This window comes from Myripristis murdjan, chromosome 1 (assembly GCF_902150065.1).
Source record: "Myripristis murdjan chromosome 1, fMyrMur1.1, whole genome shotgun sequence".
Lineage (NCBI taxonomy): Eukaryota > Metazoa > Chordata > Actinopteri > Holocentriformes > Holocentridae > Myripristis > Myripristis murdjan.
In genome coordinates, this window is record NC_043980.1 from 9,696,554 (window position 1) to 9,722,689 (window position 26,136).

Genomic DNA, 26,136 nt, shown 5'->3' on the forward strand with positions numbered 1-26,136 from the left:
AACTAGAACTACTAGAAAACACAGTGAACTGAAAGAGGTTGAGTTTTACTAAAAAGTTTATTTTTTTGCATACCTGTGTGTGAACTTTGTATTTAAAAGCCCTAGTTAAAGGCTGTAGTTGTATACATATTTTGAACTTCATATTGCTTTGAGGTCTAGGGTAGATGTCATGGCACTGTTGAAGCAGTTCAAGTGTGTGTGCGTGCGCGCGCTTGCGCACACACACACAAGTGTCACTACAAGTGTTCACACACACGTGTCCACACACGCACAAGTGTCCACAAGTGTCACGATCTGATCTAGATGAAGTGGAATGCTCCAGAAAGAGACGTCCTCCCTTTGAAGCCTGATTTCCTCTCTTACAGACTGATGCTGTGCAGTTTGCTGATGTGATGCTCTATGATTTAGTTTCTCAAACCAAACCACCTCGGTTTCAACCAATCAGCATTAAGCGCTTGTTTGGATCAGGAACAGAGCTGAAACAGAAATGTGCCGGACATTGAGGTTCAAATGTTTCCTAGTTTCCTCTCGCTGCCTTTTGGACTCATCAGTGCTCGATGTGAAGCCTATAAATGTGAAAATATCATAAAATGAACTCTCAGCTGATAAAAAATGGATATCCGCATTTCAACAATGAATTTGTCACATAAAAGTTGAGGCTCATCTGTACGTCACATGATCAGATGCAGGTGAGATATTGTCCTCTCAAGGCAGAGCCCTGTGATCGGCGTTCATAAGTTAATAGTGAAAGTCAAAGCGAGCACAACGAGGGTTTGTCCTGGCAGACTGCAGGAGCAAGTGTGTGTGAAACAATGGCACAGGTAAGAGCTAAGAGATGAGCAAATTATAGAGTTTGACTTGTTAACGTGAATATGCTGAATATCACTGTTGAGCTGAATTCTGTAAATTCACCTTTAAAATGTCTTTAATATGAATTTGTATTCATAAAGAGACCTTAAAAAGATCTTTTTTCCCCAGTTCTTCCCGTGGTGCAAAGTTAATACTCTTCAGGCTTGTCTTTGGAGTGAAATCGATAATTTTTGTGAAATATGCATTAATAAAATAAAAATTACATTAAGAAACAGCAACAAAGAACAACACTTTGCAGAGATTCTGCAGATCTCTGCAAAACTGAATTTGTAATAAATACCTGAATTGATTTCCATTTGCATGTGGGAAATTAGCCTACAATTGGGAAACTCCTTAAATGCAAAAATTGTCAATTTTTTTTAGTCTAGACAAAGTGCACCATATAAAAAAAAAATGTTAAAAGATAAATCATGCAAGGTTCTTCCAGTCAATGCTGGCTAATATTTAACCAGAAATGAGAATCATCTTAGAGCTGAACGTGAAACCAGAGATCACACCAAGAGCTGTCTGCAACAAATACAGGATTGCTCATCTGTAAACATAATTCTTGTCTGACTTGCCTAACAGGGCCAAGAGATGGGCTTATCTTGCAAACAACTCCAACAGCATATTTATGTCTGTGTTTACATCTTTATGTCTGTATTCATGTCTAACAGGATAACAATGGATTTGGTGAGACTTTGCAAGGCTGTTGCTTTTTTTCTGATTTAAAATGTTCCTCAGGCTTCAGCTGAATTTTTAAAAGCACAGCATGAAAACAGTTGCAATTCCTATGGACCATCCTTACTCTCATTCATGAAACTTCTGTATACTAATGAGTTACATTTGCATGCAAACAACATTTAGATTACAAACTTATACAGGATTCATGAACATCAGTCAAATTTCATCTTTAATCTTTAATTTTTGATCTTATGTTAATGAATCCCACTCTTACCGCACATGGGTGGTCGGCCTATGTTCATATCATCAATTACCATAAATCCACACCCATGAATAACTATTAAACTATCATTTATCAAAGGATTTTCTGTCAAAATTCCTGCATTGCAATGGCCTGATAGTAAGAAGATAAGATAGTAAGTTTCAGTTTTGGAGGACACAAACAAGATATCAGACTAAGATTGTCTCAAGCGCTTTCTGTTAGATGTTTTGGAAAATAGTCAGGAAGTCAGTTTAAGGTTGGCGTTAAGATTTTGACAGACTTCACCCTCGGGCAGATCAGAACCTGGAAGCATCTCGCACACATAGAGCTTAGTGCAAGATGTCTATGTGCTCGTTAGTGTTGAAGAGATAGAAACACAGTGTGAGCATAACATTCAGCTCCATTTCCCCCAATTCATCAGGCGAGATCAAATGAAAAGACACAAACTGACACCAGAGAGGAATAACGTCTGAGTTGAAGGAAGAAACTGAAATGAAACAGGAATCGTGGCTCTTTTGCTGCCAACATGCCTTTCTAGGAATTTCAAGGAATTCCAGACAGAAAAGGGAAGGGCTCCATGTCTGTGTGCTCAGGACCAAAACCTTTCACAAATATTATCCTGTATGTACTGTGCACACCCTCAGTCATCAGGTGCAGGTGTGTGTATACTGAATGTAACAGCAGTGTTGCATGGTGTGTCTGAGTGTTCCTGTAGCCCAAACCTCCGGTTGCGACACCAAGAAGAGGCCGTCCAGACAGAACCTCCTCTGAGGACAGCGAGCCCCGGTCGCCAGCACTGTTACCACAGGTCGGGGGTGTGTTTGTGTGCTCCTTCTCCTGTGTGTGTGTGTGTGTGTGTGTGTTTGAGTGCCACAGACATTAACTTTGCTGAATTCATTCATTTATGCACCGTATTTTCTCCTTAGTTTATTAAATCATCTCTAAACCAATAGTATGGCCCCTATATATACATAATTGCCCAAGAAAGGATTACAGTAAAGTGTAAACAATAAGGGATTTACATTGAGTGGAAGGACCCTTAGACTTGAAAAAAACAAAACAAAAACAAAACAATATTACATAATCCATCCATCCATCCATCTTCTGCCGCTTATCCGGGGCCGGGTCACAGGGGCAGCAGTCTAAGCAGAGATGCCCAGACTTCCCTATCCCCAGACACTTCCGCCAGCTCCTCAGGAGGAACCCCAGGGCGTTCCCAGGCCAGCCGAGAGACATAGTCCCTCCAGCGTGTCCTGGGTCTTCCGCGGGGCCTCCTACCGGTGAGGCATGCCCGGAACACCTCCCCAGGGAGGCGTCCAGGGGGCATCCGAAACAGATGCCCGAGCCACCTCAACTGGTTCCTCTCGATGCGGAGGAGCAGCAGCTCTACTCCGAGCTCCTCCCGAGTGACCGAGCTCCTCACCCTATCTCTAAGGGAGCGCCCGGCCACCCTACGAAGGAAACTCATTTCAGCCGCTTATATCCGCGATCTTGTCCTTTCGGTCATTACCCAAAGCTCATGACCATAGGTGAGGGTAGGAACGTAGATTGACTGGTAAATCGAGAGCTTCGCCTTTCGGCTCAGCTCCTTCTTCACCATGATGGACCGGTACACCGACCGCATCACTGCGGAGGCTGCACCGATCCGCCTGTCAATCTCACGCTCCATCCTTCCCTCACTCGTGAACAAGACCCCGAGATACTTGAACTCCTCCACTTGGGGCAGGACTTCTCCACCAACCCGGAGAGGGCATGCCACCTTTTTCCGGTTGAGAACCACGGCCTCGGACTTGGAGGTGCTGATTCTCATCCCCGCCGCTTCACACTCGGCTGCAAAGCGCCCCAGTGCCTGCTGAAGGTCCTGCATCGATGGGGCCAACAGGACAACATCATCCGCAAAAAGCAGCGATGAAGTCCTGTGGCTCCCAAACAGGACACCCTCCGGCCCCCGGCTGCTCCTAGAAATTCTGTCCATAAAGATTATGAACAGAACCGGTGATAAAGGGCAGCCCTGCCAGAGTCCAACATGCACTGGGAACAGGTCTGACTTATTGCCGGCAATGCGAACCAAGCTCCTGCTCCGGTCTTACAGGGACCGAACAGCCCTTAGCAAAGGGCCCCGGACCCCATACTCCCGGAGCACCCCCCACAGGGCACCACGAGGGACACGGTCGAATGCCTTCTCCAGATCCACAAAACACATGTGGACTGGTTGGGCAAACTCCCACGAACCCTCAAGCACCCTCCGGAGGGTATAGAGCTGGTCCAGTGTTCCGCGGCCGGGACGAAAACCGCATTGTTCCTCCTGAATCCGAGGTTCGACTATCGGCCAAATCCTCCTCTCCAGCACCCTGGCGTAGACCTTCCCGGGTAGGCTGAGAAGTGTGATCCCCCTGTAGTTGGAACACACCCTCCGGTCCTTCTTCTTATAAAGAGGGACCACCACCCCAGTCTGCCACTCCAGAGGCACTGTCCCCAACCGCCACGCAATGTTGCAGAGGCGTGTCAGCCAAGACAGCCCCACAACATCCAGAGACTTGAGATACTCAGGGCGGATCTCATCCACCCCCGCTGCCCTGCCACTGAGGAGCTTACAAACCACCTCAGTGACCTCAGCTTGGGTGATGGACAAGTCCACCTCTGGGTCCTCAGCCTCTGCTTCCTCAGCAGAAGACGTGACGACGGGATTGAGGAGGCCCTCGAAGTATTCCTTCCACCGCCCGACAATATCCCCAGTCGACGTCAGCAGCTCCCCACCTGCACTGTAAACAGTGTAGGCAGAGTACTGCTTCCCCCTCCTGAGGCGCCGGACGATTTGCCAGAATTTCTTTGAGGCCGACCGATAATCCTCCTCCATGGCCTCCCCGAACTCCTCCCAGCCCCGAGTTTTTGCCTCCGCCACTGCCCGAGCTGCGGCACGCCTGGCCCACAGTCCCACAGGCCAACATGGACCGGTAGGACTCCTTCTTCAGCTTGACGGCATCCCTTACTTCCGGTGTCCACCACCGGGTTCTGGGATTGCTGCCACGACAAGCACCAGAGACCTTGCGGCCACAGCTCCGAACAGCTGCATCGACAATGGAGGACGAGAACATGGTCCATTCGAACTCAATGTCCCCCGCCTCCCTCGGAAGCTGAGAGAAGCTCTCCCGGAGGTGAGAGTTGAAGATCTCCCTAACAGGGGGTTCAGCCAGGCGTTCAGACCCTCACAGTATGTTTGGGCCTGCCAGGTCTGTCCAGCTTCCCCCTCCGCCAGCGGATTCAACTCACCACCAGGTGGTGATCAGTTGACAGCTCAGCCCCTCTCTTCACCCGAGTGTCCAAGACATACGGCCGGAGATCAGATGAAACGACAACAAAGTCGATCATCGACCTCCGGCCTAGGGTGTCCTGGTGCCACGTGCACTTATGGACACCCCTATGCTTGAACATGGTGTTTGTTATGGACAAACTGTGACTAGTACAGAAGTCCAATAACAGAACACCACTCGGGTTCAGATCGGGGAGGCTGTTCCTCCCAATCACCCCACTCCAGGTATCACTGTCGTCGCCCACGTGAGCGTTGAAGTCCCCCAGTAGAACAGTGGAGTCCCCAGTCGGAGCATTATCCAGTACCCCTCCCAGGGACTCCAAGAAGGTCGGGTACTCTGCACTGCTATTCAGCCCATAGGCACAGACAAAAGTGAGAGTCCTCCCTCCAACCCGAAGCCGCAGAGAGGCGACCCTCTCGTTCACTGGGGTGAACCCCAACACATGGCGGCTAAGCTGGGGGGCTATAAGCAAGCCCACACCTGCCCGCCGCCTCTCACCGAGGGCGACTCCAGCGTAGTGGAGGGTCCAGCCCCTCTCGAGGAGCTGGGTTCCAGAGCCCAAGCTGTGTGTGGAGGTGACCCCAACTATTTCTAGCCCGTACCTCTCGACCTCCCGCACAAGCTCAGGCTCCTTCCCCCCCAGCGAGGTGACATTTCATGTCCCCATCGCCAGCCGTTGCATCCAGGGATTGGGTCGCCGAGGCCCTCGCCTTCGGCTGCCGCCCAATCCACAAAGCACCGACCCCTTACGGCTTCCCTTGTGGGTGGTGAGCCCACAGAGGGTTGGACCCTCGTCGTCAGTTCGGGCTGGGCCCGGCCGGGCCCCATGGGCAAAGGCCCGGCCACCAGGCACTCGCTCACGAGCCCCAATCCCAGGCCTGGCTCCAGGGTGGGGCCCCGGCTCCGCCGTACCGGGCGACGTCACGGATCTTGATCCTCTAGTCATCATAAGGTGTTTTCGAACTGCGCTTAGTCTGGCTCATCACCTAGGACCTGTTTGCCATGAGAGACCCTACCAGGGGCGAAATGCCCCCGGCAACATAGCTCCTAAGATCATGTGGGCACACAAACCCCTCCACCACGGTAAGGTGGCAGTTCAAGGAGGGGTATTACGTAATATAAAGGGAAAAAACAAACAAACAAAAAAAAAAAAACACTTTTTTTTTTTTTTCCTATTGCATAATATAAAGGGAAAAAAAGCTCCGTGTCAGACACTGAAACTCTGATGATGATGATGATGATGATGATGTGTAATTATTTCCATTCAAACTCAGCCGGCTGCGCTCCGTTCAAAACCACCTGTGGCTCCAAAGAAGTTCAGTGTTGAGAGGAGTGAGGAAGGCGGTGCCAGCAGCCTGAAAATCACAAAGGTACCCGTTTCATGTTGCGGTGCACAAAACTCGCCTACATGTCTTGATAAAACAATAATTCAACCCAAGATGAAAACTCAAGTTTCATTTTTAGGTGAACTATTCCTTTACATTTTCATTATACAGTGCTCTTTAAAGAGGTTTTGAGGGCTCCGAGGTTATGAAACTCACACATGCAATCGTATTCATATCAATGTCCATGTAAATTGTGCAAAACTCACTCGCTGTCATTTATTTATTGAATGAAATACCGTCCTGCAGATCCGTGACACAGAGAAGAGCAAGCAACTGGCTCCGTCTCCTCCTCAGGCGCCCCCTGCTGTTCATAAGCCAAAATGCATGAGTCCTGCATCTGCAAATCAAGGAGTCCTGATCGCAGAGATAGTGAAGAAGGTGAGGGAAAAACTAAACCCGCACCACATCCACATGTTGCTCCTGTGCAGACTGTGAATATGCAAATGTACAAAACTGATTTTGAAGACAGTAGACCCAAAATAATGCTTGATTCTCAACGGAAACACTCAGCATATTTTCCTTATCTGAATTTAATGCGGTTTCAAGGGCTCCGAGGTTATGAATCTCTCACATGCATTCGTATTCATATCAATGTCCATGTAAATTGTGCAAAACTCATTCGCTATCACTTATTTATTGAATGAAATGCCGTCCTGCAGATCCGTGACACAGAGAAGAGCAAGCAACTGGCTCCATCTCCTCCTCAGGGGCCCCCTGCTGTTCATAAGCCAAAATGCATGAGTCCTGCATCTGCAAATCAAGGAGTCCTGATCACAGAGATAATGAAGAAGGTGAGGGAAAAACTAAGGTGCCGTTTACACGACAACGATTTTCACAAAAAACGGTAAACTTTTGTTGCGGTTTGGCCTTTCATTTACACGACAACAGCGTTTTAGGTGCTTGAAAATGCAAACTTTTGAAACCGGGTTCCAGAGTGGAATTTTCTGATAACGCCGCTCTCCCCGTTGCCGTGTAAACTGGCAATACGCAATACTTGTGAAAGCAATGACGACACGGCCCCACTTCTTGTGTGACTAATAATAATAAATTTTATTTATAACACACTTTACATTTAACAAAAAACCTCAAAGTGCTACAAGAGAGAACACAGCCAACAAACAAATAGAGTAAAGAGTATTAAAAACAGTTGTCAAACAAGAAACAATTATAAATTAAAAGATTTTTTGAAGAGGTAAGTTTTAAGTCCCCTTTTAAAAGACTCAATAGTCTGTGGGGCCCTCAGATGTTCTGGAAGGGTGTTCCACAGTCGAGGAGCCGAGGAACAGAAAGCTCGGTCCCCGAGTGTGCAGCTCTTAGTCCTTGGTGGGAGAAGTCTGTGGGTGTTGGTAGAGCGGAGTGAGCGTGTTGAGGACTGGGGGATGAGGAGTTCTTTAAGGTACTGGGGGGCGTTGCCATGGATGCACTGGAATGTGAGGAGGGAAATTTTGTATTTAATCCGAGCAGAGATGGGTAGCCAGTGTAATGAGTGGAGGAGGGGTGTGATGTGCTCATATTTACGCACTCTCAGCAGGATTCTAGCGGCACTGTTTTGCACGTGTTGTAGTTTCTGTATGCTCTTGCTGGGAATCCCACTGAGAAGTGCATTGCAGTAATCTAGTCTGGAGGAGACAAAGGCATGGACGAGCTTCTCCGCGTCTCTTAAGGTGAGTGTGGGACGAAGTCTGGCTATATTTCTGAGGTGGTGGAATGATATTTTGCAGAGGTGATTGATGTGGGCTTCAAAGGTTAGATGGGGGTCAAACCTGACACCCAGGTTGGTAACTGTTGATGATAGTGGGATGTCCTTGCCAGAGAAAGTAATGCAGGTTATGGTGGAGTTTTGGATCTGATGAGGGGAGCCGATGAAGATAGCTTCAGTTTTTGAGCCGTTCAGCTGGAGAAAGCTATGGCTCATCCATACCTTTGTCTCCTCCAGACATGCCGTGTGGATGGATGAAGTCGCTGATGATGTTGAGTCGCTGTCTGCCCTCATGTATAGTTGTGTGTCGTCCGCGTAGCAATGGAAGGATATCCCGAAACGACTGATGACCTCACCAAGGGGGAGCATGTAGAGGGTAAACAGGATGGGTCCGAGCACCGACCCTAGTGGAACCCCGCAGCCAACAGCATGTGAACGGGACCTTGATCCTCCCATGGCAACATATTGTGACCTGCCAGTAAGGTAGAATTCAAACCACCTCAAGACTGTGCCTTTAAGGCCAACAAAGTCATACAGACGCTGGAGCAGTATTTGGTGGTCGACCGTGTCAAATGCTGCAGTTAGGTCAAGGAGGATGAGGAGGGATGGTGAACCAGAATCAGCTGTCATCAGCAGGTCATTGGTTACTCTCACCAGTGCTGTTTCCGTGCTGTGGGCGGAGCGGAAGCCAGATTGAAACTTTTCAAAGATGTTGTTGTGTTGGAGGTGATCTTGAAGGTGGGTGGCAACAACTTTTTCTAAAACTTTGGAGAGAAATGGCAGGTTGGAAATGGGCCTGTAGTTTGCAAGGATCTGAGGGTCGAGGGAGGGTTTCTTGAGAAGTGGCTTGATAATGGCTGTTTTTAGTGCAGATGGTATATGGCCAGCCTGAAGAGATTGGTTTATGACCGTGGTAATCAGAGGACTGAGGTCAGAGCTGTGTGCTTCCACCAGGGCAGTGGGAAGGGGGTCGAGGGCACAAGTAGAGGGTTTCATCCCTTGGATGATATCGTGCACCTCAAGCTGAGTAATGTCAGGGAAGCAGCAAAGGGGGTTTGTCACATTAAACCGAGGGTTGGCAGCTGGCACAGGCGAGGAGGGGGGAACAGAAAGGGAGGAGCGGATTGTGTCAATTTTGGTAGTGAAAAAGTCCATGAAATCATTGCAGTGATCGTCAGTAATCCCTGTAAGTGGAGGGGTTTGAGGTTGAAGAAGATGATTTATAGTAGAGAACAACCGCTTGGAATTGCCAGGACTGCTTTGGATGATGTTGGAGTAGAACTGTGACCGAGCATCTTTGAGGGACTTGGAGTAAATCTTCTGATGGTGCCTGTAGGCCAGCTTGTGGACAGTGAGTCCGGAGGCCATGTATCGGCGCTCAAGGGCGCTTCCAGCTGCCTTCATTTTCTGCAGTTCGCTTGTGTACCAGGGAGCAGAGTTGGAAAATGATGCTGTTCTGACTTTAATGGGTGCATGAAGATCCACAATATTGCTCAGGGTTGTGTTGTAGAAGTCCACAGATTCAGTGACTGATGACATGTGCACAAGGTGGAGGTGTTGGAGGTCAGAATCCAGATGTTTTGTATCTATTTTTTCAGGTTTCTGAAGCATATTTCATGTTTAGGTTTGGTGTAAGATGACAGAAAATGTAGCTCCAAGGAGATTACTTTGTGGTCAGACACACCCATATAATATACAGTTAGTGCAGATATAGAGGCAGAGTCAGTGATAACTAGATCCAGAATGTTCCCCTTGATGTGAGTGGGAGCGTCAACAAGCTGCCTGAGGTTTAAACAGTCCAGTAGCTGTAGAAACTCAGAAGCAAGATGGCAAGAGGGAGTGTTGACATGGATGTTAAAATCTCCAAGTATTATGATGTTGGAGGAAGTTGAACAGAAAGTGGAAAGAAGATTGTACATCTCTGGGATGAAACGTGGGTTTGGTTTAGGTGGCCGGTAAATTAAGAGAACTGTTATGAGGGGAGGATGCTTGCATTTGAATGCAAGACATTCAAAAGAGGACAGTTCAGGGAGGGGCAGGGAGGAGAGGACTGCGGTAAATGACAGCCAGTCCACCACCACGCCCCGTGCTGCGGGCTTGTTGGAGGAAGCAGTAGCCAGGAGGACAGGTCTCATTTAAAACAGAAAATACATCTGGTTGTTGCCAAGTTTCTGTGAGACACATTAAATCCAAACCCCTTTCTCATATGTGATCATGCAAGAGGCATGATTTATTTGTGAGAGATTGGACATTGAAAAGTTCGATTTTAATGTTAGATGGAGTAGTGAGTCTCTGTACCGGCTTAAGTAGACTGAAATTTACCAAGCGTGGGGCTGAAATAACGCCTCTGCTAGCCTTGTGGTAGCGGTGTCTGTTGGTGACATGGATAGGAATAGAAAGGGAGCTAGTGTGGGATAATGGAGTAATAGAGTTTGTTATGGGCATAGGGGAGGAAGAGCTTGTTTAGGTGAAGACCGTCTCTTGCAAACATGGAGGAACGTTCCCAAAACAGGTTGATATATGTTATTTTGTGCTCTGTACAGACAGACTGGAGCCAGGTGTGAAGAGAAAGAATCCTGCTAAAAGGTCCTGCGCCGCGGCCCAGAGTAGGGATTGGGCCGGAAATAAAAGCAGTTTTTCCACTGTTGTTGAGGAGGTTGAAAAGGTGGATAAAAACTGCTTTCATCAGCTCCGACTGTTGTCGGGCAGTGTCGTTTGAGCCACAGTGGAGTATGATTCTGGTAACTGTTGGTGGGGATGAATCCAGAAGTCCGGGGAGTAGTGAGGGGCGATATGGACTAAAAATTTTATCATGATAATTTCTGGCATTTATTGCGATAACGATAAAAGTGACGATAAAAAATATAAAACAATTCAACTCCATCTTTTTGACTACAAATCTATCACCGCATTCAGTCTTGAGAACCCCACAAATACTGCTCAAAAATAATACTTACTGTAGTCAAATACGCTCCTTTGTAATCACCGCTTTTTTGCAAACTTTGCATATGACAGATGTTTGCTCCACGTCAGACTTACTGTAGCCAAACCAGTTCCAGATAATCGAGCTGGAGCCTCGTTTAGCAACGAGCTCCTCGCTATCAGCCCCGCCTTCCGCCATGCTTGTTATTGTGCTACACGTGTGAGCTGCCGGCTGCCAGCGGCGAGTGCGTTGCGCACGTAATTACGTCATCAACAGGAGTTTATCGTTATTATCGCGAGATGACATATTCTTACCGTGGGGAAATTTTTTGACGATATATCGCAAACGATAACATATCGCCCATCCCTACCGGGGAGTTTTTCCAGGATGTCAGAGGTAGTAGCTCCGGGAAAACAGTGCGTGATCGCGTTTGCAAAGCGGACATTTCGGGCTATGGAGTCTCCAACAATTAAGGCGGTGGGGGGGAAAAGGGGAGCGGGGGCCCGGCCAAAAGCACCATCGGGAGTGGGTGCCTGGTTCACAGCGGGGGCAGCAGCAGCGGCGGAGGAGGATGGAACAACCGCTGCGGCTGCCACAGTTCCAGATGTGCTGCTGTGATCCAGCTTTGGTGAAAGCTCCTCCGGGGTCTGGGGGCGAGGAAGGCCCCCAGAGCATCTGTATACAGCCTCCCTCAGCAACCTGCGTCAGAAGGAAGAGGACTTCCCCAGCTGTCTATTCTGCTGAGAGGAGGCCGATTGGTCGCCACGGACCGCATCCGTCGAGGGCGGCAGGTGCGTGGATCGGTTTTGTGGAACAGTGGCTGAGTCCTTTGGTCTGGCTCCAATCCTGGACCATGTAGCGGCTGGAGATGGGACCGCGGTCGCCGCTGCCGCTGCCAGAGGAGCCAAAACATCCGCAGGTGGAGAAACTTCCATCGGTGCCGCAGCTGCAATCGCCATAACAGCTGGGACGTGGTCCGGTTGCGTTGGAGGGGAAGGGGGAGAGCCAGCCACTGGAACAGCGGCGACAGCGGCGACATCAGCAGGGTGAGCAGAGACATCAGGTTGTAATGTGGAAAAGCGGTTTGAGAGGTTGAGAGACGGAGGCGAGGCAATGCGGGGGCGCCCACTCAAACCTTTGCGCACCTTTGTGCACTAGTGATCCAGCTAGCTAGCTGCTAGCTGGATCACTAGTGTAGTCACAGTGTGAGAGGCAGTGGAAACTTACACACGAGGACTCCGAAAGGAGTCCACGGCGTTGAAATGGCACAGAGAGAGAACGGTTTGAGCAGTACAAGGAGGTGAGTCTTACCGGCACGGGCCCAAATACTGGGCCTGGTGAAGTGGTTAGGTGTCCGGTAAGCTAGCTGGTTGACAGCTCACAGGGATTTTCCCACGCTGTCAGACTCAGGAACCGCTTCTTTAGCACCCGATGCAAAGCAATGAAATCTGCTTTGCCTCACTTTGACTGTAGTTATTGCTTTCGACGTGGGTTTCGTGGTTGAAATCAGAGAAGAGTGGTTGCTAGCAGGCAAATGTCGACCGGAGAGCAGCTACTATGACGTTTTCAGCCATGCGCGAACAGGAAAACAACAACAATGGTGGACTATCGAGCTGTTTGTGCACAGGCGCGCGGTGCTACTCTGTGGTGTTACATTGCAAAGTTCACCGCCACCTACTGGCCTGGCATGCACACTGCAGCGTTTTCAGTTGTTTTTGCGGATCCGTGTGAACGAGCATCGTTCTCACAGCGTTATCGTATAAACATGGAACTTTTTAAAAACGCAAAGGAATGAGCTTTCCGTTTTCATCAGAACTGTTGTCGTGTAAACGGGGCCTAAACCCGCACCACATCCAGACGCTGCTCCTGTGCAGACTGTGAATATGCAAATGTACAAAACTGATTTTGAAGAAAGTAGACCCAAAATAATGCTCGATTCTCAACCGAAACACTCAGCATATTTTCCTTGTCTGAATTTAATGCGGTTTCAAGGGCTCCGAGGTTATGAATCTCACACATGCATATGTATTCATATCAATGTCCATGTAAATTGTGCAAAACTCATTCGCTATGACTTATTTATTGAAAGAAATGCCGTCCTGCAGATCCGTGACACAGAGAAGAGCAAGCAACTGGCTCCGTCTCCTCCTCAGGCACCCCCTGCTGTTCATAAGCCAGAATGCACCAGTCCTGCATCTGCAAATGAAGGAGTCCTGATTGCAGAGATAATGAAGAAGGTGAGGGAAAAACTAAACCCGCACCACATCCAGATGCTGCTCCTGTGCAGACTGTGAATATGCAAATGTACAAAACTGATTTTGAAGAAAATAGACCCAAAATAATGCTCGATTCTGAACCGAAACACGAAAGCATATTTTCCTTGTCTGAATTTAATGCTTCTGAGCTGCTTGGTAACTTTTTTTTTCTTTTTCTTTTTTTTTTTTTTTAACCAGGTCACAGTCATTCAAAGGGCAAATGATGATCCAGTCTATGAGAATGTGGATACTTACAAGGTAAGGGAAGAAAAAGATTGAATTAAAACCTGGAAAAATATGACCAAAACTGGTATGAGCTACAAATTCTAGTCATGGAAATATATCTCAAACATATCCATGTTACAACAGTTTTGTTGAAGTTGATACAAACAAAAAAACCCCAAAAACATTGACTTTTCCTCAGACGGTGCTTCAACAATCAACTTATAGCTGTGGAACGACACCGATACCTCCGTGTCCCAGCCCTCCTGTCAAAGACAAGCCAGTCAACAAATATCAAGACGAAATTCTGGTAATCATTTTGCAACCACATGAGAAGCCTTTCATTACACAAATTTAAATCCAGCGACTACAAATATTGTTTTTTTTTTTTTTTTTTTTTTTTTGTAACATTATTAAATACATTCTCTAATCCGCCAGGATGCCAACTATCTGAAGGACTGGTGGAAGAAAGTCAAATGTGAGTGAGAAATAGAAATATTGTTGCGTGCTGATGCTATTAGCTTTGTCCTTTCACTGCACATGTGTTTGGTAAGTTGTCGCTAAGCCATAGTTTTATTCACTTTTAGCCTGGAATACTTTCTCACAAAACCTCAAACACAAAGAGATGGAAGAAACAAAGTAAGTAAATTATTTCCTGCATTATCAGGTCAGACTGACTGAGACTGCTAACACACATTCAGCTGTCGTGACAATTTACACAGATTGGCCTATTGGGGGCACTGTAATTAAAAGTTAAAAAAAAAAAATAGGTGATGCATTTTGCTCTGAGTGCTGGTGTTTTTAAAATTATACTGATTAACCTGATTTAGACACAAGATGAGAAAATTTGTTTGACACCATTTTCATCTGCGTACGAACAGTGCTTCGGTTCCTATGGGTAGCATTTTGTATTAGCTTAGCATAAAGACTTGAAGTGTATGGGAGTCATTAGCCTGGCTCCATCAAAGTGAAAAAATAAACCTTACAGCAACTCCAAAGCTGCCTTATTTACACAGAGCATCATGTATATTTGAAATACAGTGGTCCTCCGTTTATCTCGGGAGTTACGTTCTAAAAATAACCCGGGAGTTACGTTCTAGCGAGGGACAACTGTACACATGTAGGTACTGTGTAAGTACTTGTACATTGATCCACTGAGTAAATAAGACAGCGTCAGAGTTGCTGCAAGGTTTATTGTTTCGTTTTAACAGTGCCAGGCTAATGACTTCCATAGACTTCAAGTCTTTACGCTAAGTTAACACAAAATGCTACCCACTGGAACCAAACCACTGGACGTACAGAGGTGACAGTGATACTGAGCATCTCATCTCTGCCTTCTTTATTTACATTTGGAGTGACGTGTGTTTATCTGCAATTTCAGCCTGGTTTTGGATCAAATTTGCTTTGCTGTGCTCTCGTTCTTGACTTCAATTTGACCTCATCTTGATTTAGACTCTACTAAAGTGGTTTTGATTGCATTGTTAAAATGCTATAAGTGCCATTACAATACATCACAGAATCATCCAAGCTAAAGCTCGACGGATCTACAATGCCATCCAGCTGTACAACATCCTGATGACTGAGCACGGCGGCACCCTGAAGGACTATATCACGCAGCTGTCCTGCATCGCTGACAACATGGACAAGGTGAGAAAACACACGTCTCTTTTAATTATTTTATTTTTTCCAATGTTTTTTTCTGTATTTTGTTGTGTTTTGCTCTTCTGTAATGTGCTACATAAAACTTGATTGATTGGCTTCATTTCTGATGCAGCTCGCTGTTCAGCTGGCCTGTATTTAAATAAATCCCTTCAAATCTTAAGGTTTCAAAGGGGACAAAGATCGCTGTCATCACTGGAGGGGCAGCAGGTGTGGCAGGAGGTGTGGCAGCGGCGGGGCTGGTGCTGGCCCCGTTCACCCTGGGTGCTTCAGTCGCCCTCACTGTGGTTGGGGTGGGAGTGGCGGCAGCCGGCGGGGCCACCGCTGCATCAGCAGCCATCGCCAACAAGGTGAGCAGACGTGAAATCAAACTTTATTGAGCTCATGTTAAAGGTGCTCCATGCAACACTGTCGAGGGTCGATTAAAGTGAGGGCCCTTGAAGTCCCTGTTGACCTCACATGACTTCTGTTTTTGGTCTTTTTCATTCTCAGCTACCAAAAAACTATTTCCCTACTTACCCCTAGTGACTAAGGGTAGGTAGGGAATCATCTCTTTTTTTTTTTTCTTTTTTTTTTTGTATTTTAGGTGAACTGTTCCTTTAAAACAACAAATGCCATGCTCAGTGGTGCAACAGTAGAGGTGCTGTTCCTTAGGCTAATGAGATCTGTCCCTCCAGATGACTGTCACACAGGACAAGAAGAAAATTGAGAGTATCTTCCAGGAGTACGAGGCCCTCATGATGGAGATTCAGGACTGCCTGAAGTTCATCAGCGAGGGTCTGGAGCACCTGAGGGACCATGACACGTCCACCCTGAGAGCAACCGGGGCCAAGTCAGCGAGGGTCGCCGCGGTGGCTCAGCTGGCCACTTCAGACAGGGCTAGTGCTCGGGCCATGGAGGCCAACAGCAAGGCGTCAGGGGTGATGCAAGGCTTCGCCCTCGGGATGTTCTTCACCCAGAAAAAGGATGGCGCCAAGGTGAAGAAGGGCCTTGAGTCCAAGTTAGCCGAGAAAATCCGCACGGTAGTAGAGGAGATGAAGAAGGGACTGGACGAGCTCATGCATCTTAAAGAGCTGTTCAGCGAGTTCAATTGACATGACAAGTGATATATATATATATATATATATATATATATATATATATGTATATATATTTAAAGATTGTTAAACTTCTTTATTTCTTCACCAATCTGATTTCCTCTTCATTTTGTACATTGCAGCCTGTAGTACACCTACTCTTATAATATTTCTACAATAATTCCACACATCTCTGATGTTGAAAATACACATGCTGTATGTCTTTGTAAGAAAAAATTATTGGGAAAACACTGAAAGGTGCTTGAACTTAGGCCTATTTAGCCCTGCACTGTGTAATACTGTGTTAACCTATTCTAAACATAAACAACTAAGTTACAAGGCAGTTAAAAAAGAAATGGAGCTATCTTCATATATTTTATATTTCACACCATAAATTTTAAATGCTCAAAAATGTTTGGTACCTGTGACTATTTTATTATGATTGATTTGGTTATTATTAATGTGGTCTGCCAGCACTGAAATCAATGCCAACACACTTTCTGATTGCCAAAAGAATATAAATAATAAAAAAAAGAAAAGAAAAAAAGAAAACAACTCCATCCTTGGTTGGAGGAAATTCTTGAGTACAGTCTCATGTAGCTAACAATGTTATTTTCAATCACTGCAATACATATATACATATAAAAACAAACATACCAACAAACAAGTAAACAAGTAAACAAATAAAAGGAAAACTAAAACTCAACATTTTCAAACAATAAAAAGTTGTCACCTGTCTGGTAGCTGATGACTTTTCCCACTATTGCTTAATATCACCAGCAGGGGGCAGTCCAGAACAACATCAGTTGCAGCCGTGTGAACCACAACCACAGGCCTAATTAGAAAATGTTTGGCGATTAAACATACTCCGCTGTGGTTGTGATATATCAATAACGAATATAGAAATGCGAGGGCAGCTCACATGTAGATAGAGTTGATGTGAAAAAGATAATAGATAATACAGCAGAAAAAATCTATTTTTCATTTTTATTAAATATATCATTAGTAAAATATCATTCGGGCCAAAACTCTACACACTATGTAGTCTCATTTTGTAATGGGAGGAATAATGTGCTGGGTGCACATTAATGTGTACCAAAATAGTAAATTATGAGGCTGTTAGGAATAGACGGATAAATTAAATAAAATATGTTTCCTGTTTTAGGCCGGTCGGTAGTTCGGACATTTCGTCTCATTTCAGTCACTAGCAGCTGTGAAAAAAAGACTGACAAATCACTTTCATCCGTCAGTGTTTACATTCTGCATTTGACCTACATCTACACACGAGGGCGGAGGCAGCTGCTGGTGTCAGCTTTCTGGAACTACTTCTTCTACTGTATAGATGCGCGTCTCACCAATCAACGCGAGAAAGCAGCAGCAGCGTGATACAGCGATGGGTTTGTTTGGGATAATCTGTAGCCAGGGTGGAGAGGAGTTTAACTTGTTAACGTTTGGGGTTATCTCCTTAAACTCCTTCCAACCAGAGCTGCTACTTCCACAAAACGAGCCTATCCTTCGCGACGCTATAAAACCGTGATAGCGCGGAAGGATGGGCGTGTCGGTGATTCGGTCCTATATATAGTCATGTGACGGCGGAGGCTCGTTCTTCGTGGTCACAACAGTAAAGCTACAACAAGGCGAATCCTGGAAGCTCTCCCGCTCAAAATGGCAGTGTAACGGCGTGCGGCAGCGACTCTTGCAGCGGCAAAAACCCGGCAGTGCAACGGCAAAGTGCACTGGTTGTTTCTGGCAAAATGGCGTAAGTACCTCCGCACTGACACTTATCTTTTGAGAGCGGAATGCGTCGTTTTTTTTGTTTTTATCCTCTTCATGTCAACGGCAACCGCCCGGTATTTCAGGAAAGTTATCAGACCTGTTGAGTATGTCTCAGCGCACTAAAACATCAGTATTACAGAAGAAAACGAGAATTAACCAAATGTACATGTTTTTGGCGAGCATGTCCTTCTTACTTCTGGTGTAGGAATATGATCTTTATTCGGAAATAGTCAGTTATTACAGCTAACGTTAGTTCTCGTCTAGCCGGGCCAGCCGACACCGCTCATAGTGCCGTTTGTGTTGAATTGGCACGGTGCGGGTTAACCGGCTGTCCCGCTCGATATCCACAACGACCTCTTGAAAGCCTAGGGGTTTCACCTCGATAGTAACACTGTTGACCGATCACATTAAAAATGTAAATATTGTTTTGTGTTCATGCAACACTGACAACGTGGCGGATCCAAAATGGCGCGCAGTGTCCTCTCAGTCTGCCTTTCCGTGACAGATGGTTGTGTGTTGTGAAAATGGCGGTTGCCCTCCCACGTCTCCCTGGTGAATCACCAGGTGGGCGGGGCTTACCGGGCAAAGCATGACCAAATTAGGAAATGTTATCCCCCGGTGGAGGGCGGGGTTTTTCCCATCAAGGCCGCACAGACTGTACACGGAAGGAATTAGCCAAAAATAGCCTTACTGTTAAATACGCACTACACTAGGCTAATGGAAAGTAGGCTTCAATAGGAGAGTTATCAGATGTTAATGTTTGCTGGCAAAGTGATGTTGTCAGGAAACGGATTGTCGTCTCAGGAAGTGCACACAATACCTTGTTCAGAAGCTGTGGTCTTACACAACAGTGTGGTCAGACCTGTGGAACAAGATGTGAAATACATTTTACCCCGTAAAATGCAGAAATTGTAGAATCCTTTGTTCAAAATAAAATCCTCTAGTGTCAAGTTGTTTTTTGTTTTGGTTCAAGCCCTCATATGATTAACTGTTTTCAAAGCATTATTATCCACCTTGTAGTTTTGACTCAACTCTCTCTCTCCCCTCTCCCCTGCCCAGGTCTCTCTCGGCAACCACCCTCAGCTTTGCTGCCGTCGACAGCAGGACCAAACCGCTCGACTTGATATCATCAGACTCACCCTTTCTGTTCACTCGTTCACGGCTACCACTGACCAGCAGCAGCCATGACTCTGAGCTCCCAGATGGCCTTGGAGGACGTGGGGGCCCTGTTCTTAGGTTGGTGGTGTGACTGGTTTCCAAAGCACTTCCACAAGCATCACTGCACACGGGCCTGAACTGGGAAATCTGTAGTTAATGAGCCTCCATGTGTGGGTGAATTGCAAAAGGTTGTGCCATTTAAATGAAAGATAGCATCTCTGAGTTCCAGTATGGTTATGATGGTGTTAAAGATATGTAGAAAACATTCAAAAGTGAACTTAGGCCTCCTTCAACAGCATGTGGCTCATCAGCTCACTTGAATTAGAAATACACAAAATAAATTCAAGTAGTAATGTAAACATAATGTAAACCATTTATATACCGTCCAGCAAGCTAGAAAAGCTCAAAATTGACATTCTCGTCAGCCCGTTCTCTAAAAGGCATCATCCTTTTCGGCAGGGCCCTCATTTCTGACGGCTGACCCCATGGGGCCCCTTCTGGACCAAGATGAAGAGGAAGCTCTCTCTCCCTCCTCCTCCTTAGAGGGGAGGGCACCAGCTTCGCCCCCCCTCTCTTTCTCCTCCTATGCCTCCTCCCTGTCTCCTTACCAGTCCCTGTCATCCTCCCCGCTCTCTTCTTCCTCCCCGCCTCCCTCTCCTCCCGCCTATCCCTCGCTCCTGGGAACCAAGGCTGGGGCGGACTCACTGTCCTTACCCTGGCTCGGTGCCAGCGACCTGCTCGACGCCCACGTTGGAGCAGACGATGGCAAAGGTGAGTTTGATTTTACTGTGCCTTTAATGCATTTGTTGGCATTAAAAAGACAGTTATCTATCAGTTTCTCAGGATGGAACAAAATTGTGAGCACAGTTGATTTGGAGTGGAGAAGCTGCATGTACATTAAACATGGAGGAAAATGATACAACCGGAGCATGATTCAAATACCAAGGGAAATTAAAATAAGTGGGACAGAAGCTGATGCACAGTGAAAATTAAATTATGGGTAGAGTCTGAATGTGGTTGGAAGTGTGAGGGAGTTGGTACTTCAAATTGTTTTAAAGATGGAAAATGTCTACTTTGCGGCTTTGAGTTGACGGTGAATTGCTGAACGATAATTGCTTGCAGGCCTGCAGTAAAAGTTTTATGTAGGTGGATTTGTGTCATCAAAGCCCTTGTGTTCGCCCTGCAGGCTGCATGTCCTTGAGAGATGCAGTATGTTCCTACAGTTATTAGGTCTTTAAAGGACCTCCTGTTGAGGCCTAGAAAAGATGTGAAATAGTTTTGATAATGTCTACGTGTTTGGGTTTCTGAATATGTGAGTATGTGATACATTAGAACAAATCACTGTGTGCTGGCTTGGGGAGTTTGTATTCCCCAACGTAGAGACATCTGAAGGGCTTTGCAGAGCACTGTACCCGCCATTTTCACCAAAGGCACGAGTAATTGGGTAGGTGTGGCGAACAATGAGCGCCTATCATTGGTGGGATGGCAGGTGTGGCTTTCATGTGTAACTGCGGTTATGAGACCTGCTCAGACTGGTTTGGTTGAAATGTGTTGGAACGAAGCGTGTGTGGTATTGGCTTCGAGCCATCCTTGTTTTTAAGTGTTGAGTTCATCGCAGCTGCATGTGAAGGTCTTAATGTCTCTGCTATCCGAAATATGTGACGTGAATAGTTTGGTAAGTCTCTTGAAATGAGGATAACAATATTGGGAGGGAGCCTGAAATATGATATTGGGTATTTGTTTTTTTCAGTGGAATTCATGATGTGATGCTTGTTTCTGTTGTTTAAACTGATGAACGTTTTTTAAAACTGACGAAATGAGGTGTAGAGGACACTAAGAAAAATGATTTGACAATTTCAGCGTTTCATTTGACATCACATCTCAGTGACCCTACTTTACTGTTACACCCCCTACACAGGGAGGGAGCTGAATAGGCTAAACTCAGAAGCCCGTCAGCAAAGTGCTCAAAGGAAAATATTGAGGCATGTTGCACAGTGGGCCCTAAAGGAAAGGGTATACAGTTTCAAATGTTGATTTACCCAAAATAACGAAAGTTTGGGGCAATTTTAATTTCGAATGACTTACTGAAAATGGACAAGCGTATATAGTGTGTCTTTTAGAAGGTATTATAAGGAATTATGACAGAAACACAGACAATATATATACAATATATATAGGACAAATGAATGGCATAAAGTAATATGCCAAAAAAAAAATACAATTAGAAGCGTGAACTACTTTGAAGGATTATCACTTGAAAACAAAGTCCAAACAAAGCAACATACACATCTGGTGAAGTCCACTGAGCTAAATATCTAGCAAGCTGGACAGTTATCTAAAGAGAGGCCACTGTTTTCATCTTTAATGTCCTGCCATGTTTCAGCTTCTCGTTGATTGGGCTTCAGGATTCATGTCTAAACATCAGCTTTGAGTTGACTGCCAACAACTGGCTGCTTGTCTTTAGTAGAAATTAATCTCATCAGAAACAACTATATGGTCATTCCTAACTCTTTACATTACTACCGTCACTGGCCAAACAACTTTGGCATTTTGTTAACATTGTCAACAGCTAACATTACTATTTTAAATTTATCACTACCCTGCTGTCGATCCCAGAAGGCAACACAAAAGTTAAATATGGCAGTTTTATTATTTAACATGATTTTCTGGTACTTGGAACCATATCACCCAGGCCTGTGTATCACAGTAGCACTTTGTCTTTGTAAAATATTAACCAAATCAATCCTCTGTCAACAGAGGATGCCTTTTCAGGTATGGAATGGATGTTGGAGAAGATCGACCTGAATAACTTGGACCTGGATTCGCTCATCAGCTCCTGTGCGTCTGATGAGCCTCCCAGCTCGCCCGAGGAGCTCTTAGCCTCCTTCAACTCCCCCATGGATCTGGATCTAGACACCTTCGACACACCCATCCCTGCCTCAGATGAGGTCCTGGATATGGATGTCCCTCTGCCAGACCTCCCCTCTCTCCCCATGGAGCTCCCTCTCCCCGAGGCAGCTGAAGTCAAGATGTCAGAGTCAGAGGTGGCTCCTGATGAGGTTAAGTCTGAGCCTTCCTCACCGGCTCCCTCTCCAGCCTACACCTTTGAGCTAAGGAGTGAAATGGGTGTCTTGGATATCACCGCCAGCATCCCGGATTCCAGTGGAAGCATCCAAAACAACACCCCCATCTTAGTTTCCCTCCCCTCCTCCGGCCATTTTGTGGTTGTCGTCTCTCACAAAGATGAGTCAGCTGTTGACCCTCTCCCCAGGTCAGATGTTGAAATCTCTTCCCCAACCAGCGACTCCGACAGTGACTCCGGCATCGAGTCAGGAGCTGGCTCGCCTCCTCGCCTGCCCTCTCCACCTCTCACCCCCTCTGCATCTGCCTCAGCTGGTTCCTCCAGGACCAAACCCTACATCAAACCAGAGCCTGCCACCACTGCATCCTCCTCTCCCTCACCTAAAGCCTCCAGGGTCAAGTCTGTGTCCGGCGCTCCCAAGGTGGTCGAGAAGAAACTCAAAAAGATGGAGCAGAACAAGACAGCTGCCACGCGCTACCGGCAGAAGAAGCGGGTCGAGCAGGAGGTGCTGAATGCACAGTGCACCGAGCTGGAGAAGAGGAACAACGAGTTGAAGGAGAAGGCAGAGTCCATCAGCAGAGAGATCCAGTATCTCAAGGATCTGATGGAGGAAGTGCGCAACGCCAAGCACCGCCGCAGCAAGTCGAGCCCAGTGGCCTAGACTTGGAAACTCGATGGATATTGGAAATCTCCAAAGGACAGAAAAGAGGGAATAGAGGGATGACAATGTGAAAAAGCGTAGGAAAGTTTGAGATTATTAGTGTAGAGAAGGGGACTGGGAGGTTGTCAGTGGAAGCATCTGTACATGCTGGTCTCTCAGTCCCCTGTAGATCCCCACATGCACCAACTGGCAGGGTGTGTAATTTGTATGTCTGTGTAGACTAGGAATGCAGAGTAGGAGCTAACATAGCTCCCAGTAGTATTTTAGACTTTTAACCCCCGACAAGATATTCCCTCAGAGTATGACCGTTTTCCTAGCATCAGTCCATGGCCAGCCCAGCTCACTGTTCATTACAAATCACTCCAATATGAAAACAGATGACTCCCACCAACCCTGTGCAGTCACCCTCTCCTGCTTACTTACCCTTCTGTCACCCCATTTCAGCCTTCCTCTTAAGCAGTTTCAAGTCCAGAAAGGGGCCTCAGATATTTATGAAATCTTGAAGTTACACTGAAATCCTAAACATGTTTCTGTTTGTATATAGTTCCTATGGCCCTGCTTTTACCTATTGTGGTTTTTATTATTTAATGCTGGATAACCCTGATCATGTCTTTAGTAGTAACTACAGTTTTAGTGCAACTGTTTGGCTTGTAAAAATGCTCTGCTTTTGTTTTTCTATTAAATATCTATCACTACTTAAGCGATGTGCTTTACTGATGATTGTGGAGTTTCTGTCTAATAAATAGCTTAAAAGCAATGATACATGTGAAATGTCAGTCACTATACCTGGATATTTTATTAGTTAATTATGTTGTCTTAGAGAATTTTTGACTTAAGATAATGCTCAGGACAAAGGAGTTAAACTACTGAATGAAAAAAAAAAAAACATGCATTTGCTGTGACCCTCAAATGGTCTTTGCAATGCAAATGATAACCAGCCTACCACATTACATACAACTCTAACAGCACGTTTTGCACAAAAGAATATAAGAAAACTATATAAAACTCATTGCATAGAAACCACCCACAAAGACTTTTAATACAGTTGCGTGTGAGAAAAGCGATTATATGTCATTACTTTGTCTCCATGCACTTCTCTGATGCTAAAATGTCAGCCTGAAACAATGGAGAAGCTAAAATGCAAATCAAAAGCATTGACAAACTGTGGCTGGCTGGATGTATTTACCGCAACCTGGGAACAAGTTAAAACCAGTCGAGGCTGAGCCGAGCTGGAAGTCTCCGCTCTGCCTCTGTGGCCCGGGGCAGAAACAGTTTTAGTGAGGAAACAAGAAGGCAAGGAAAACAAGACACAGCTGGGCAAACGTTTGAGGGGAAGGTCCCTGTGTTTCTGAAACCAGACGGCTCTCGGTGTGGTGCACAGGTGTGTGAGTGGAAGAGGAAGTTTCTAGTTTGATGTGTAGTCAGTTTGGGCCAGAGAGACATTGTGTGATTATGTCAGGCAGTCAAGTGTGTGTGTCTGTGTGTGTATAAAGTGTTATGATACTACAGAGACACCCTGGCCTACATACTGTATTTTCCAGGTGTGAGAAAAGTCATAACATCGAAAAACTACTCCCACTAAAATCATGAATCATATCACCATCTCGATATTTATAAAATTAAAAGCAACATTTTTTTTTTACCACATCATTCAGCCCTAGTTTAGACTCAATTCAACGTGTTGACCTCTGTCGAGCAGCTGTGTAAATTTAGCCACAGCAGTAAAACGTTGTAAGCGTACACACAGACACACACACAGACACACACAGACACACACTCCTCCCATGACAGATTCCACAGTAGTGAGGCCTTTCACTCCTGAGCAGACCCAGATAAGAAGAAACGCCCTAGCCGGTGGCAGAGAGAGAGAGAGAGAGACATCTGATCCTGAAGCTGCTTTACTACGGCTTTGATACGTGGGAACCGAACAATTCACAAGATTATATAAGACTGAATCTACTTTAATGACATTTATCACACTTACTCTGATGTGCCATCCAGTGCAGATGCATATATAAAGATAAAACAGGACGCCAAAGCTGTTTTTACAGTTTTTAATTTTTGATGTGCCCACGGCTGCAATGTAAGAAAAGTCTTAAAGTCTCATGTGATTTCACCACAATGAATTATCTTTGGTCTGTGAGATGAAAAAATGCCTCCCTATAATAAGAGCATGACAGATGCTGGAATTTTTGTGGCCGCTACGGATATTGGAAGAAAAAAAAAAGTCCTATAATGATACATTGGTCAAAAAAATTTTAAGCTTAAAAACATGCATTTGTATAGCAAGGATAATAATAAAGATACATACTCGATCTTTTATTTTACACTTACGATATACCAAGTACAGTAAATTTTTTTTTTTTTTTTTTTTTTTTTGCATATATAGCCTGTGTCAATATCAATATCAATATACGAGTCAGGCTCTAGCTGTAAGGTCATAATTATACTAGTTGGACATTTCAACCTTGTGATGCTGTACCACACACAGTATAATAATAATATAATAAGAGTGTTTTATTAATTTTAAACTGTGTGCAGTGAGAAGTGGGGGTTTCTGGGTAGCTGCTGGCCTACCAGTTGGCTCCTCAAATCCTCAAACCAAACATCAGTGTGGTCCATCAAATCAAATGAGAAATGTTATCATAATTGGTGGTCAGAATATTATATTTTTTCCTCTCGTTGCTCTATACTGCCCGTACATATGAACTATGTGCCGGCGTAAAAGGCCAATATTGCTTTTTTTTTTTTTTTTTTTTTTTTTTTTTTTTAACTTTTCCTTTACATGGTTTTCAGTGCAAGTGAGTCTTTTCTCGTGCACTTTGCTGCACAGTGCGATCACGCTTTGATTCCAGTAAAGCATCTCTAATAATAAAATGAGGAGGGGAGATGTCAGGTGCAGAGAAGAGCAACACCACAGCAGAATTATAAACGGAGAGTGAAACAGGATCGTGTTCGGTACAGATACACGGGGGCCGGGGACGTGAGACAGATCGCTGGAACGGTATAAGAAAAATATAAATATAATGTGTGTATTTGTGTGTGTGTGAGTGAGAGTGAGAGCAGGGGTTGAATGCCAGGGGGGGTTTCCCACGTGAGAGGCGACCTTACAGCTTACAGCTCCAGTTACTGTA

The 26,136-nt window shown here is 45.6% G+C and overlaps 2 protein-coding genes and 1 long non-coding RNA gene across 3 annotated transcripts; all 3 read left to right on the top strand.

Annotated features, from left to right (window-relative positions):
• Positions 1–13,854: 13,854 nt before the first annotated feature.
• LOC115358423 (uncharacterized) lies at positions 13,855–15,228 on the top strand. The gene is made up of 4 exons (XR_003928181.1): positions 13,855–13,900; positions 14,029–14,068; positions 14,178–14,229; positions 15,108–15,228. It is a non-coding gene; the product is annotated as an uncharacterized LOC115358423 (long non-coding RNA).
• Positions 15,229–16,343, top strand: LOC115361730 (apolipoprotein L3-like). The gene is made up of 3 exons (XM_030055324.1): positions 15,229–15,237; positions 15,414–15,599; positions 15,927–16,343. Exons 1-3 carry the CDS (start codon positions 15,229–15,231, stop codon positions 16,341–16,343), a joined length of 612 nt encoding a protein of 203 aa, XP_029911184.1.
• Positions 16,344–17,901: 1,558 nt separating this feature from the next.
• Positions 17,902–23,759, top strand: atf4a (activating transcription factor 4a). Its single transcript, XM_030050390.1, has 4 exons — positions 17,902–18,084; positions 19,161–19,337; positions 19,719–20,030; positions 22,017–23,759. The coding sequence occupies exons 2-4, from the start codon at positions 19,286–19,288 to the stop codon at positions 23,000–23,002; spliced, it is 1,350 nt and encodes a 449-aa protein (XP_029906250.1). The 5' UTR covers positions 17,902–18,084; positions 19,161–19,285; the 3' UTR covers positions 23,003–23,759.
• Positions 23,760–26,136: the final 2,377 nt, after the last annotated feature.